At 47.8% G+C, this 15,515-nt stretch overlaps 1 protein-coding gene across 1 annotated transcript in view; it reads left to right on the top strand.

The window, feature by feature from the left end:
• Positions 1-15,515, top strand: part of ITGAE (integrin, alpha E (antigen CD103, human mucosal lymphocyte antigen 1; alpha polypeptide)) — a 57,337-nt gene that overhangs the window by 8,318 nt on the left and 33,504 nt on the right. Inside the window, exons 2-4 of the mRNA XM_012652583.1 lie at positions 5,856-5,976; positions 14,024-14,115; positions 15,355-15,422. Of these exons, the coding sequence (XP_012508037.1) occupies positions 5,856-5,976; positions 14,024-14,115; positions 15,355-15,422 (281 nt within the window). The remainder of the gene's footprint in view (positions 1-5,855; positions 5,977-14,023; positions 14,116-15,354; positions 15,423-15,515) is intronic.

The raw sequence follows: 15,515 nt of genomic DNA, 5'->3' as shown, positions 1-15,515 counted from the left end.
GTATCCTTTCTATTGTGATGGATATTTGGGTTGTTCCAGTTTGGGGTGAGTATGAGTAGTGAGGCTATGAATATTCTTGTACTCTAGCCTGGGCGACAAAAGGAGACCCGGTCTCAAAAGGAAAAAAAAAAAAAAGACCAGCATGGGCAACATAGAGAGTGTGCAAAAATAAATAGATAAATAATTTTTTTAAAATTATGTTTGCTGGGTGTGGTGGCACTTGCTTGTAGTCCCGGCTACTTGGAGGCTGAGGCAGGAGGATGGCTTGAGCCCAGGGGCTGTGGGCTGTAGTGCGCTATGCCAATACGGCTGCCTAGGGAGGAATGAACCGGCCCAAGTCAGAAACGGAACAGGTCCGTGCTGATCAGTAGTGGGATTGAGCCTGTGAACAGCGTCAATAACTTACTGTTAAGAATGATGTTTGTTCCAAACGAGCTTAAAAAAAAAAAAGAATGGGAGGCTGAGGCAGGAAGACCGCTTGAGTGCTGTGGCATCATCATAGCTCACAGCAACCTCAAACTCCTGGGCTCAAATGATCCTCCTGTCTCAGCCTCCCAAGTAGCTGGGACTACAGGCATGCACCACCACACCCAGCTAATTTTTCTATTTTTTGTAGAGATGGGGTCTCACTTTTACTCAGGCTGGTTGCACTCTAGCCTGGGCAATATAGACCTGTCTCTAAAAAACAAAACGAAACAAAAACAGTGCTTCTTCCTGGAAGGTAAAGGGAACAAACAAACAAAAAAGAATGAAAAAAGCCAAAAGATAAAATAAGAGGGAAAAAAAATGATGTTTTCCAGGCATGATGGTATGGCATGTGTAATTCCACCTGCCTGGGAGGCTGAGGTGGGACGATTGCTTATGCCCAGGAGTTTAAGTCCAGTCTGGGCAACACAGTGAGACCTTGCCTCCTAAAACAAATAGAATGAAATTTGCTGAAGATTTTTTTTGTGTGTGTATTCTTTATCAGATTAAGGAAATTCCCTTCTATTCCTAGTTTACTAAGAATTTTTATCACAAATTAGTATCAGATTTCATCAGATGCCTTTTTCTGCATCTATCATAATGATCGTATGATTTTTTTTCTCCTTTTTTCCCTGTTAATGCAATGAATACATTGATTATTTTCAAAAGTCAAACCACTCTTGCATTCCTGAAATAAGCTCCATTGGTTGTGAAGTATTATGCTTTTTATATTTCCCTCAATTTAAACTTACTAATATTTTGTTTAGCATTCTTGCATTTATGTTCAAGAGGGAGAGAGATTGTCAATTTCACTTTCATTTATTGCTCTTGTCAGGTTTTAATATCAATGTTATGTTGGTCGCATAAAATTATTGGAGAGTGTTCTCTCATTTTCTATCCTCTGGAACAGTATGTGTAAATTTGGTATTGTTTCTTCTTTAAATGCTTGTAGGAATTCACCAGCAAAACTTTCTGGGCCTAGAGTTCTTCCTAAGGTTTTTAGGAATGGATTAAATCTCTTATTCAGGTTATAGATTTCTTCTTTTGTTAGTTTTGGTAAATTTTTATTTTAAGGAATTTGTCCATTTCATCCAAATTGTCAAATATACTGGCATAAAGTTGGATATAATATCATCACATTATTTTTTGACTGTCTTAGGATCTGTTATGATGTCCCTATGTTATTCATGTTGGTGATTTGTGTGTTCTGTCTTTTTTTTCTTGTTTAATATTGCCAGAGGTTTATCCGTTTTTAAAATCTTTTCAAAAAACAAACTTCAGCATTGTTAATTTTCCCTAAGTTAGTTTCATATTTCATTGATATATGTTTGTATCTTGATATATGTTCACATGCTTCCTGTACTTCCTTTGGGTCTGATTTGCCATTTTTTTAGCTTTTTGAGACGGAAGCTTAGATAATTGATTTTCAGCCTTTCTTCTTCTTTAACTTATGCATTTTAGGCTGCACATTTCCTCTAAGCACTGCTTTAACTTATCCCACAAGTTTTGATTTGTCATATCTTAATTCTCATTCAAAATTTTTTAGATTCTTCATTGTGATTTCCTCTTTGACCTTGAGTTATTTAGAACTGCATTGCTTGATTTCCAAGAAGTTTGGATTTTTCTAGTTTTCTTTTTGTTATTTTTGGGGTTTTTTGATATTGATTTTAATTCCATTATGGTCAGAGAACATATTCTGAATTATTTCAATCCATAGATATTTATTGAGGCTTGCTTTGTGACCCAGCATATGATCAATTTTGGGAAATGTTTCATGTGTGCTAGAAAAAAAATGTTTATTTTACCATTGATGGGTAGAATTTTGTTTGTCAATCAGGTGAAGCTTGTTAAATGTGTTGTTCAGATCTGTGTCCTTACTGATTTTTATAGCTAACAGAAAGGGTGTGTTAAAGCATTAAAGTCTTCTACTTTAGTTGTGGTGTTTTATATTTTTCCTTCTAATTCAGTCAATTTATATATTCGAAGTGATGTTATTGCATACATACAGATTTTAAATTGTTATGTCTTCCTAGTGAATGAAAACCATGTTTGTGTGTGTATACTTCCTCCTCTTCCTTATACAAAAGTTAGTATAGTTTATAAACTTGTCCTTCACATAATGATTTTGATTTGTTCCTGGAAATCTCTACTGCTAAGGGAAAAGTCATTAATTGGAAAAAACATTTTCATCAATTTCAGTAGAAAAATTGTGATGTATTCCATCCAACCAAAGACACCCAAACAATTTTTACTGATAGGAAAATGTATTAATTGACCCATAAAACAAGTTTATATAAATAAAAACAGTAATTTGAATATAAAAATACAGTTTACATATGCAATTTATTGTAATGAAGTTTATTTTCTTCATTAAAGGAGGAAGACAAGACTTGACAGTGGGTGGTGGAGGATGAATGTGAGGGGTTTGTTTATAAGAAGGTACATTTTTCTTTCTACACTGTTTCTTCATTGTTTTTTCAACTTTTTGGGGGGCTCCTGGCTATCTTGCACTCAACCGTTTTTTTGTTTTGTTTCATTTTAATAAGAGAAAGTTTTATTTTCCATGCCCATGGGGAAAATCACAGAGTAATTACTCCTCAACCTTTAAAAATAAGTTATAGCACAGAAAAATATCTCGAGGACAAAATAAATACTAAACCTGAAAACACTCTAAAATACAGAAAAATAGCTTGTGCACTCAACAGTCTGCGGGATCACAGAATCTTCAGCCCTCTTATTTGGCATACATATGCAAAACAAAGCTTTCGGGGTTTATCCAAACATGACATGCAATACAGATTTGTTCCATAAGATACTGTTGAACTAGAAACTGTTATAGTAAGTAAATTGGTGAGTGTGTTTTTGCCTGATAGTGTGATGTCAAGTATAATCCCCCACAGAATATTTATTTAGCATGTTTGGATATGAAAAAGTCATTATACCAAAAAAAGGAGTGTTGCCAAAAAGTGGTATAACTTTTCAAGAGCCATTATGGCAAAAAGTCATTAATTGAACAGTAATCGAACAAGTAAGTCTATAAACTGAACTTCACCTTTCTTTTTTCCCATGTAAATATACATTAGAGTTTTAAGCAGTGGGGTGGCACGGTCAGACGACGCTTTTAAAAAACCTTTCTGTCGGCTGGTGTGGAGAGGATGTATCCAGAGGTACAAGTCTTGACAAAGAAAGGCCAGGAAACTAACGCGTCCAAGCGAGAGGCAATGAGGTTAGTGGGGCAGAACCGAGTGCCGACAGAGGCCCAAGGGCGCATGAGCCTTCTGAGTAAGATAAAGGTAGCGTTTCAAATCTATGGGAATAAGAGGAACTATTCAAGAAATACTGTTGAGACAATTTCATTTGGGGGAAAAAAGTAAAGTTGGTTGGACCTCTATTTCACTCCATACATAAAAATAAAATCCAGATGGACCAAAGATTCAAGTGTAAGAAAAATGAAACAAGAAAAAAATATTGAAGGAAACGTATGAATTTAAAAAAAAAATCTCTGAGCGGGGAAGCATGACACAAAACTCAAGAGTCATAAAGGAACAACGATTTGCATAAAAAATGTAGGTGCGGGAAAACTATCATATGTGAGTCAAATAACAAACAGCCAAGTGAGAAACAATATCCGTCACACATTGCTACCTCTTTTGGATAGGGAAAAGCTCTTACAAATGAACAAGAAAACAGTCAATACTTGTTCATAAAAATGGATAATACACACGAATAGGCAGTAAACGAATTTATAAAAAGAGACTTGACCTCACTCTCAATTAAAAAAGAAAAAATAGTTTTGGAACAAGATGATGGGACATTCTTAAAACAAAGACGAAAGGTCTGCAGTCGGTTCAGGCCACGTTGTGGGGAAATGAACCTTCTCCCATCCTGTTGTTGGAGTGTGAATTGGCACCGCCTCTTTGGGGGGCAATCTGTCAATATCAATCTTCCCCATTTTTCATGGAGGCTTTCAAATATACAGAAAGGTTGAAAAATTGTACAGTGGACAACCAATACCACTCTTAGATTTTAAAATTGTGAACATTTTTTAGTATTTGCTTTATCACAACTATCCATCCATCCAACCATCTTATATTCTGATTCATATCAAAGTAATTTGCAGGCATCAGTATATTTCAAACCTAAACATTTCAGCATACACATATCAACTAGAGTTTAAAATTTGTTTATGGTTCTTTTTTTTACGGTAACATTTACATACAGTGATATGCACAAATTTTTTTTTTTTCTGAAACAGAGTCTCCTCTGTTGCCCCAAGGACAGTGCAGTGATGTCATCATAGCTCACAGCAACCTCAAACTTCTGGTCTCAAGCGATCCTCCTGCCTCAGCCTCCCGAGTAGCTGGGACTACAGGCACATACTACCATGCCCAGCTAATTTTTTCTATTTTTAGTAGAGATGGGGTCTTGCTCTTGTTCAGGCTGGTGTCGAACTCCTGACCTCAAGGGATCCTCCCGCCTTGGCCTCCCAGAGCACTAGGATTACAGGTGTCAGCCACCACACCCGGTTGAAATACACAAATTCTAAGTGGACCATTCAGTGTGTTTTGACAAATGCCCACACCTTTGTAATCCAAACTCCTATCAAGCCGTAGGATATTTCCATCACCCCAGAAAGTTCCTTCTAGTCCTTTCCTGGTTAATTCCCATCCCCCCAAGCAATAATAGATTAGTTTTGCTGGTTCCAGAACATCATCTAAATGGAATTATACAGTAGATACGCTTTTTAGAAGGCTTCTTTCGGTCAGCATAATGATTTTTGAGACTCACCCTGTTGCTGTGTGTCAGTCGCTCATTTCTTTCCCCCTGAGTAGGATTCTATTGTGACTACACCGGAGTTAGCTTATCCATTCTCCCGCTGATGGGCATTTGGGTTATTTCCAGGTTGGAGCTGTTATGAGTAAAGCCGCCGTAAAACATTCTGCACAGACATTTTTTTCCCTGGCTCCTCATCAGTCAACTTGAGACACAGGTGTTTTTGAGGACATGTGTTTTCTTTCGGGTCACTTGCAGGTGTACATAGATGGGATGTGTGCCGGCCCTCCCTGGGGCTCATGGTCTGCTCCAACTTTGGTACTAGACACAGTGATGAGCATGGGCTATGTGATAGGTACAGAAAGTGGCAGTAGGAGGGGCGAGGAGGTGGGAGAGCCCGGGAAAGCCTCCCGGAGGAGGGGGCTCGGGTGCCGCCCAGCTTGGTTTAGCAGGAGGATGAGAGGCTCTGGATCGGGTACACTTGTGTCCAGTCCTGTAAGACCCTTGTGGAGTCTCACTTTTATCAGCCATAGGACAGGGTTAACGACACCGCAGGATTTGACGGAAGAATGGCAGTAAAAGGCCTCTTTCATCAAATGTTCCTCTTTTCCCCACAGGCCTGGCCCCCGTGGTGCCCTTCAACGTGGATGAGTCCCGACCCTGGGTCACGTCCGAGGGAGGGGCACCTTTTGTGCTCAGCTCCCTTCTGCACCAAGACCCCAGCACCAACCGGACCTGGTGAGTGGGGCCCTGCTGGCAGGGGGCCTGAGGACTGAGGGGGCTCCCCGGAGCCTGAGATGGCCCCGGAGAAGGCCCCGGGACGCCACCCCGCAGTCTGGGGAGAGCTCTTTTCTCCTTCAGAAGGGCGTGCCGGAGACAGAGAGATGGCGTGAGGGGCTGTGAGCACCAGGCCAGTCTGTGCAGTCCACGGAGCCCTGGGCCCTCCCCTCACCGGGTCTGTCCCCGCTCCACTGCCTGGGGGGAGGGGGGACCTAAAAATTCTTTTAAATAAAGTTTTGCCTCTTACAAAAGTAACTCACGCTCAATATAGAAAATGTGGACACAAAAATAACAAAGAAAAAATTGAAACTGTGAGGCACCAGACAGAAGTGGTGAAGAGTCAGGCTGTTCTGGTGGTCGTGGTTCAATGACAGCTTCACTCTGTATTTGCTGCGCAACCTCAGCAAGGCGCCCAACCCTGAGCCTCAGTTTCTCCTTTCTACCATGAGGGTGGTGACTTACCTACCTCACAGGCTTGTTGCAAAGACTGAGATAATGCACATAAAAGCACAGTTTCTGGCCAAGTGAATGCTCAATAAACTTCACCTTATATTTTACAAATACCATCTGTACCCACCCATTAGACAGGCAGAAAATGTGGACTCTGACCACACAGTGCTGGTAAGGATGTGGTGAAACGAGGAGCGTGTGGGGTGTAAATCGACCTCACCACCTTGGAGAGCAACGTTGCCATATCTGGTAAAGCTGGGGATGCATGTGGCCTTTGACTCAGCAATTCCACTCCCAGATACCAACTCTAAAGAAATTCTCAGACGCGTGTAAAAATGTTTATTGTCACATTGCTTGGAATAGTGAAAGTCTGAAGATATTATGCATTATTAGGAAAATGGGAAAAATAAGGCGTGAATCATACAATGCAATACTAAAAGCAGGTCAATGAATGATTTTTAACCTGGATCCATCTCGAAATGTACTGTGTGATGAAAAAGGCAGGTCGTTGAATTGTGTATACGATGATTATTCACTCAACAAATATTTGTGGAGTGCCTGCCCTGTGCCAGGCCCTGCGGATGCAGCTGTGAGCAGGCTACAAACAAAAGTCCCTGGGCTCAGGGAGCTTCGGTGTTGGCCAGGGGAGGCAGATGACACAAATGGGTGAAGCGCATATTCTATCTGGTGGTGATCATGGTGGCTCACTGACGCAGGAGCACGTCTTTAGTTAGGAGAAGCTCTGAAGTGAAGGCTCATCCAAGACTCATTTCAATTTCTCTTGTTGATGCCAAAATGACTTTTAGAGCTGTGTTGTTTTAAAGCCAGGATCTGGTCAAAGTTCATGCGTATTGCTGTGTCTCTTTCACCTATTGTAATCTACAGCAGTCATTCCTCCCCCTGCCCCCTGTTTTTCCTGGTGGTCATAGGGTTTTTTCTATGTTTGCTCAGCCACTGGGCCCAGCCCCAGGATGGTTGTGTCCCCACTTGACCCCACTGCTTTGCTTCTGGTCCCTGCATGGTCAAGGGCTTCCTTCACACCCAGCATGCATGAGCAAGTGAGCCCAGGGGCCACACAGGTTTTGGGGCACAGCCAGGTGGGGCGCTCAGAGTTCCCGCTGAGCAGAGCAGAATCCCCGTTTGGTGGAGGATGGGTGGGCAGTGGTGGCTTCTGAGGCAGCCTCATAGGCCCTGAGACTTGGGCCATGATCCCTCCAGCCAAGCAGGCTTGGACCCTGGGACACTGTGACATATATATTTGATATTTTAAGAACAAGTATATATTTCACAATATCACAAATAAATATGTATTTGGTCTTGAAATATATATTTGGTCCTATTTTCTGGTATATAACTCCTAAAATTCTTGGCATCTCCAAAGCAATAAATGTCTTTTTGTATGCTGATGAGTTGACTGGTGGCTGGCAGCCCCTAGGTAGCTTTAGGATGGGGGCTGGTCACTGGGAAGACCCAGGCAGGATTAGAGGGCTGGGACTTTCAGCCTCCTCCAACCTCTGGTGAACAGAGAGGGGCCGAAGGTTAAGTTGATCACCAATAGCCAATGATTTAATCAATTATGCCTATGTAATGAAGCCTCCATAGAAACGCAAAAAGACAGGGTTTGGAGAGCCTCGCATAGCAGGTCACATGGGGATTCCTGAAGGGCGGTGCACACAGAGAGAGCATGGAAGATTCCTCCCCCATACTTTGCCTTATGCATCTCTTCCTTTGTAATATTCTTATTAAGAAACCAGTAAGCATAAGTAAGTATTTCCCTGGGTTCTGGGAGCCACTCTAGCAAATTAATCAAACCCAAGAAGGGGGTCATGGGAACCCTGGTATACAGCTGGTCAGTAGGGAGCACAGGTAAAACTACCTGGGGCTTGCAATTGGCATCAGAAGTGGGGGACAGTCTTGTGGGACTGAGCCCTCAACCAGTGGGATCTGAGGCTACCTCCAGGTAGACAGTGTCAGAATTGCACTGAACTAGAGGACGCCCAGCTGGTGCTGGCAGCTGAAGGACTACGTGCTTGGTGTGTGGGGGAAACCCCCCCATGCCTGGGGTCACAGAAGTATTGTGCGTTGTGAGAGTATAGGAGAAACTGAGTTTGACTTTTCCTACATCATCAGAGACCCCTTTCTGGACCTTGGGTTCTTTATCTGTTTTTTGTTTTGTTTTGTTTTGGTTTTGTTGTTGGTTTTGTTGTTTCTGTTTTTGTTTTTTTTTGAGACAGAGTCTCGCTCTGTCACCTGGGCTAGAGTGCCGTGGTGTCAGCCTGGCTCACAGCAACCTCAAACACCTGGGCTCAAGCGATCCTCCTGCCTCAGTCTCCCTAATAGCTGGGACTACAGGCGTGTGCCACCACAACCAGCTAATTTTTACTATTTTTAGTGGAGACGTGGTCTCACTCTTGCTCATGCTGGTCTCAAACTCCAGAGCTCAAGTGATCCTCCCTCCTCGGCCTCCCAGAGTGCTAGGATTACAGGCGTGAGCCACCGCACCTGGCCTGGTTTCTTCATCTGTACGGTGAACAGTCTAGTCACCATTAGATTTCAGAGGTACGGCCAGGGCCGATTCGTTCATTCATTCAGCAAGTGTTTATGCAGGATCTACTCAGTGCCGGGCAATGTCGGGGAATAAGAGGGTGAAGGAGACATGGCCACTACCCTCATGGAGCTCCTGGGCTTGTGAGGGAAACACACAAGTCAGACAATGACAAGAGCGATGACAGCTCCGATAGGGGACATCCAGGATGCTGGGGGGACATGGAGGCGGGTGTGTTCTTCAGCATCACTCTAGGACTGCGGGGTGAGTGGGAGTTAGCGTGAGAAAGGGTGGGAAAGGGAAGTCCCAGCAGAGAGAACAGCTTGGTCGAAAGCCCGGAGGCCAGCCGGAGTAAGGTCAGGGAACCGAGAAAGTGTCGTGTGGCTAAAGCTGAGTGTGATGAAAAATAAACTGGGGGAGGCAGGTGGTGCTTGTCACCCCGGCGCTGAGAATTTGGAGGAGCCAGAAGGGTTTGAAGTGGGGAGGGGTGGTGAAGTTGTCAGGGAGCTTTTGGCTGCAGAAAGATGAATTAAAAGTCAATGTTTGTTGTGTTTTGTCTTGGTAAAATTTTGTTAACATACACCACACAGAACAATGCCCAGACATAAGCATGTGGCTCCGTGGCTGTGCACACAGTGAACCCCCCGTGTGAGCAGCATCCAGATGGAGAGGCCGTTGGCAGCCTCACAGAAGCCCCTCTAAGTCCCCTGCTCCCATCCAGACACGTCGCCTGCCACGAGGATCCTCCCTCTGGCTGTCGTCTCTGTAAGGCACACAGTGTGTGCTCTGTCGTGCCTGGCTCCTCTCACTCAACATAAGGTCTGTGAACTTCATCCACTGTGCCGCCTGAGGCAGTAACGCCCCTTCTCGTCGCCAGAGATCTCCACTGCGACCAGTACTGGTGAGGGCGCCCGCGCAGTTTCCTTGGGCCCTGCCGAACGGCACCGCCGTGCGCGCTCTTGAGGCGGACGAGCGCACTTCTTTCTCTCGGGCACGCTCCCGGGAGCGCAATTGCTGCGTCCTGCGTGATGCGTTGGCTCAGCCTTCAGTTTTCCAAACTGCTTGCCGCGCATGAGGAGCAGGTTTCAGTCTGAATTATTGGTGACGTCTCCTTCCCAGTCCCCGCTCCCCGTACCCCAGTGGATCCCGCCCACGCTCCAGGCCCCACGGACTTCAGCGTCCCCTCCCTCAGAAGCCTAAGCCCAAGGTGCATGAGGGAGTGTGAAGCCCCTGGACAGAGGGCTCTGGGCCCGCCAGTGGGTGCGGGGACAGCCCGGCTCGGCTCAGGAAAACCTCGCTGAACACCTGCTGAGGCAGAGAGGGGGCTCACGGGTGTGAACGTGCTGGGAGGAGGATGTGGTGGGAGGCACTTCTGGGTTCCTGCCGTGCGTGTGGGTGATGAGGCTGAGCCCACCGCCGCGGCAGAGGCAGGAAGTGCACTGGTGGCCGCTCTGGGCCAGACAGAGAGGAAGGGGCTCGGATCCCCTTTGAGGCTGACATGTTCCCCTCACTCCTTCACACTGTTGCTCCCCAAGATATAACAGACCAGGGCTGGCAGCATCGCGGGCTTTGGCTGCCGCAGGGTGGGTAGGTGGGACATAAAGCAGCCCTCCCCGCTCTGAGAACAGGGACAGGCTAGAGCCAGGTGAAGGCAGAGAAGGACAAGGGGTGCTGGGGCCGCACCCAGCCCAGGGTGTACCAGGGCCCCTGGGGCTATCGGCTGATGGCCTGTACTCACTCTGTCCCACCTGGTCAGTGTTTAGTTGGTTGTCAGCTACTCAGTCAACAAACCTAGAGACCACCAGCTGTGGGGGGCAAAGGGTGGGGAGCAGAGACAGCTCAGACTGGGTCCAGGCCACGTAATTACATGACTGTGATATGAGTGGCAGTCCTGGGGATCTGCAGTGCCCAACCTGCACAGCTGTACGTGGTGGTCTCTTGGGATCTGACAGTCTGGGTTAGGGCCCAATAGTCAGGGCTGCCTAGAGGGCCTGGGGCGGGGATCGAGTTGCACCCTCCTTTGGGAAGGCTTCCTGAGGAGCTGGTGTTGGGATGATTGTTCCGCAGGAGAAGGAGGTGGCAGGTGCTGCAGTCAGGAAACAGCTTGGGCAGAAGCTGCTCCAGGCCTCACCTACCCCACCAAGACGTGGCTCGGGGTGGAGCCCAGTCCTGAGTCCACCCTTTGTGTGGGAGCAGGGACCAGAGTGCTGGGCCCAGGGCTGAGGCTCGGGCTGGGGAGAGAGGCAGGGTTGCTGAGGAGGTGACCTAATTTGGGGGCTCAGCCTGCAGAGCCTGCACCCAGGAGCAGATCTCAGCTGCACCAGCCCTCCGCCCCTCAGCCCTGCCCCAGTTAGCCCCCTTCACTCTTGCCTGCGCTGTCGTTCAATAGTCATTTAACAAATATTCACTGAGTCCCTGCTCTGTGCCGGGCTCTGTTCCAGGCTCTGGGAATAACACAGTGAACAAGAAAGAGGATCCCTGGGGAACTCACTGTCTAGTGGGGGAGATGGGTAATTAGCCAGTAAATAAGTAAACAAGTTACTATCAGATGGTGACACGTTCTGAGAAGGAAATAAAACATGGCGACACGAAGCAGAGTAACTGGGTTGTGAGGCGGGGCTGGTTAGAGAAAGCATTTTTGAGGCGGTGACAGTTGAGTGAGGTGCAGGGATGAGAATAAGAGTGGGAGGGGAGGGTTCCAGGTGGAGGGAACAGCACGCCGGAGGGCCTGAGGCAGGAAAGTGCTGGCGACTGGCTGTCCCAGGGACTGAGGCCACCAGTGTTGGCGAAGACATGGTGTAAATCACATGCGTAAATTAAAAACCAAATAAGCCCTGCAAAATAATAGGAGGCTATTACCATAGACCGGCAAGATGGTGGTGGCCAGGGTGGGGGCAGGCAGAACGGAGAGAAGAGATCCTCATTAGATAAAATTTGGAGAAAGAACCAATAGGGTTGGCTGTGGGTCGGATGTAGGGGGTGCGTGGAAAGACAAAGCAAGGATGTTCCCCAGGCCTCGGGCTTTAGAACTCAGGGGTTGGTGGTGCCATTTGTGGCTGTGGGGAAGGTGAGAAGGAGCAGGCTCGGGAGGACAAGACCACAGGGTCCGTTTTAGACGTTCTGAGTCTGAGAAGCCTACTAGACAGTGGGCAGTTGGTTATTGCATTAGTTTCCTGTCGCTGCTATAACAAGATACCACAAATTGAGTGGCTTACGACAACACAAATTTATTATCTTACAGTTCTGGAGGTCAGAGGTCTGAAACAGGTCCTACTGACCTAAAATCAAGGCATCAGCAGGGCTGTATTCCTTCTGGAAGCTCTAGGGGAGAATCTGGGGATTTTGTTTGTTTGATTTTTTGCCTTTTTCAGCTTCTAGAGGCTGCCTGCGTTCCTTGGCTTGTGGCGCCTTTCTCTGGCTTTAAGCCTGAAGCATAGCATCTTCAAATCTTTTGTTTGTTTGTTTGTCTCTGACTTTGAGAAAGATTTGTGATGCTTCACTCTTAAGGCCCTTTGTGCTAACATTAGGCCCATCCACATACTCCAAGATAATCTCCCCATCTCAAAATCCTTAATTTAACCACATCTAAAAAGCCCCTTTTGCCATAAAAGATGACATATTTACAGTTCTGGGGATTGGGATGTGGCCTTTTCTGGGGGCGTTATCCTGCTTGCTGTAGCCACGCTGGTCTAACGGCTGGCGGGGTTGGTGGGGGGGTGCTGGGGTTGCAGAGGTAAAGGTGGGATTTCAGCATCCACAGGTGTATTGACTTGGAAGGGGTCACTAGGGAGAGTGTGCTGGCAAGGAAGACGAGGACAAGCCCCAGGACTCTGGCGGCATTTAAAGGCCAGACAGCAAAGGAGTCTGAGCAGGAGTGAGGAGGGAGCAGGGGAAGTAAGTCCGCAAGAAAGTTTCAAGGAGGAGATGGTCACTGTTCAGGGCTGCTGAGAGGTTGAGGGCAGAAGGGGTCCATTGGATTTGGCGACGTGGGGACCACGGCTGACCTTGACAAGAGCTGAAGCAGAGGGCGGAAGTCAGCTTGGGGTGGGTTCAGCTGGGGTGGGTGGGCGCGCAAGCACAGGTGTAGACTTTGTTATTCTGTAAACCATGCAGGTATGTGAATATGCTTCATAATTTTAAAAGCCATAGAGTGATGGGGGTTGAGGAAGTGGGGCCAGTGCCTCCTTTCTGCCCCCCACCCTGTGCTCTCTCGTCTGGCCCCCAGCTCACCGCAGCCACATCGTCCACATTAGAGCAGACACTAATCATGTGCTTCCCCTTTGTAAAGTCCTCTGTGGCTTCCTACTGCCCTCAGCGTAGAGATCTTGGCTTGGTTCACGGCTCCCACCAAGGCTCGGGTCCCCTTCCCCACCAGCCCCTGCTTCCACCCCCAGGGCTCACTCTCTGTGTCTCAGGGCAGCCCGACGCTCCCTGGGCAGCATGGACAGTGAGAATGTTTAGGCTGACACTGGACCCTGTTGTCCCCCTGGTCTGGGCTTGGGGTGGGGGACAAGAAGTTTGCAGTCAGGAATCACATCTCCTGAGGCACCCACCCCCAACCTCCAGTTCTGCCTGACACATAGCATAGCGGCACCAGTGTGCTCTTCTCGGGAACTGCTGTCGCCAGTGAAGCCAGCACTGCCCCCAATAGAACCAACGCTGCTGCTGGTGGCTTCCTGGTTCCCCCACCCCTACCCCCACAAGAGAACAGAGTCTTTATTCTCCACCACTATCACCCCCATCTCTGTTGGCAGAGAGGGGTCGCTTTAACCCTTTGCGTCTGGAGCTGTGTAGAAGTGGAGGTTGAGCAAGTGTCTTCCCTGTATTGCAGACTCGGTAGTGCCGGGCTGGGAATCTGCCCGCCTTGCCCAGGTCTGGGCCTTCTGCACAGCCTGCTGGACAGGGAGCCTGTGGGCCTACGGGCCTGGAATGGGAAGACTGTGCCTGGGCAGGCAGGGAGGAGAAGAGAGTGGCCTCCAGCTCAGCTCTGCTGTCCACTCTCCCTCTCAGGCTCCTGGTCACCAGCCCTAGAACCAAGAGGACATCAGGGTCTCTGCATCGATGTTCCCTCAGCCATGATGAAATCCTTTGCCAACCTGTAGGTGAGTCAGCCCCAGCTCCAGGGAATGCTCCCCAGGACCCCCTTTCTAGGAATCCCACTCAATCCAAACCATTCCAACGCCAGCCCCACCTAATCCAGCCCATCCGCTCCTAGACTTTAACACCAAGCCTTCTCTCTGAATGCCCAATCCCATCCTACCCAGCCCTCATCCCCAGCCCACCTTTCCTGATGCAGCCCTAGCCACAGAAATGGTACCTAAAATGTATCGGGTACTCACTATGTGCCTGGCACTCTGCAAAGAACTTCATTCACTTTTAATTCTGAAAACCACACCATTTACAGGAGAGGAAGCTACAGTTGAGACTAGTAAAGTCTTTTGGTTGCCAGTATGACAAAGGTCACACCTCTAGTGTTGGTGGCAGATTCCAAACCCTAATCCATCCCAATACAACTCATCACACCTCAGTGGAATTCAACCCCATTTGTTCCAGTCTAATGGGGGCCATCGTAGTGTCTAGCATGGCACCTGGCTTATATTAGGCACTCCATAAATGCTGTTCGAATGAATGCATGAACCTGATTCATTCATTAACCAAATGCTACCCGTCCCGCCCAGTCCAACTCAAGTCTCACATTTACCGACAACCACTTGGCTGTATAAGTAGAATCCTTGTCTCTGTGAGGGGTGCTGAGTTGAACAGAGTCAATCTCTGCCCAGACGAGTGCACAGTCCAGCAGGGGTGTTGAGTGAGTCTGTGACTCAAAAATAAGACAGAATCCTGAGTCCCAGAGTCAGAAGGCAGAGGAAGGAGCTACCACTTTTTCCCCCGAGGTGTGAGGCAGTCAGATTCCCCCCGGGGTGGGTCTCTGAGGCTGGAGGTTCCTCGGTCCACAGAGCCAGTCCTGCGGCATCTTGCACTCCCCCCCGGCGCTGTGCACACCCACCAGCCAGTGCTTCTCTACCCACCCCCACCAGACTAGGAGCCCTTTGAGGAAAAGCACCAGGTCTCCTCACCATGGGTCACAGGCTGGGCTCAGAGCAGACGTCAAGGGGCATTTGTTGACTGAGTCAATAAATGAGCCCTAGGGACAGGCACTTTGCCCAGGTTGTGTCCAGGCCTGTCCTTGGAGGCCTCCTTGCTCCAGCTTTCTAGAAGCTGCTCTGAGTGACCACAGTTCCTCATGGGGCTCAGATCAAGGTGTCCCTGTGCTCTCTGACCTTGGCTCCAGGGCTGCCTCCCTGCATCCCTCCCTCCTTACCTGGGTTTAACCGTTTCAGAGCATGTCTGCATCCCAAAGGGGCGGCACTGGGGAGTGACAGTTGTCCGGAGCCACCATGGTGTTCTGGTGAGTGTGCATGGTGGGAGGACGGGGGGTCTCAGGGAGGCTGGGGCTAACCTGTGGTTGACCCTGGCATTGATACCAGTTCTAACTGGTATG

The sequence above is a fragment of the Propithecus coquereli genome, unplaced genomic scaffold (genome assembly GCF_000956105.1).
Source record: "Propithecus coquereli isolate 6110/MARCELLA unplaced genomic scaffold, Pcoq_1.0 Scaffold390, whole genome shotgun sequence".
Classification (NCBI taxonomy): domain Eukaryota; kingdom Metazoa; phylum Chordata; class Mammalia; order Primates; family Indriidae; genus Propithecus; species Propithecus coquereli.
This window is presented reverse-complemented; position numbering and strand designations above follow the sequence as displayed.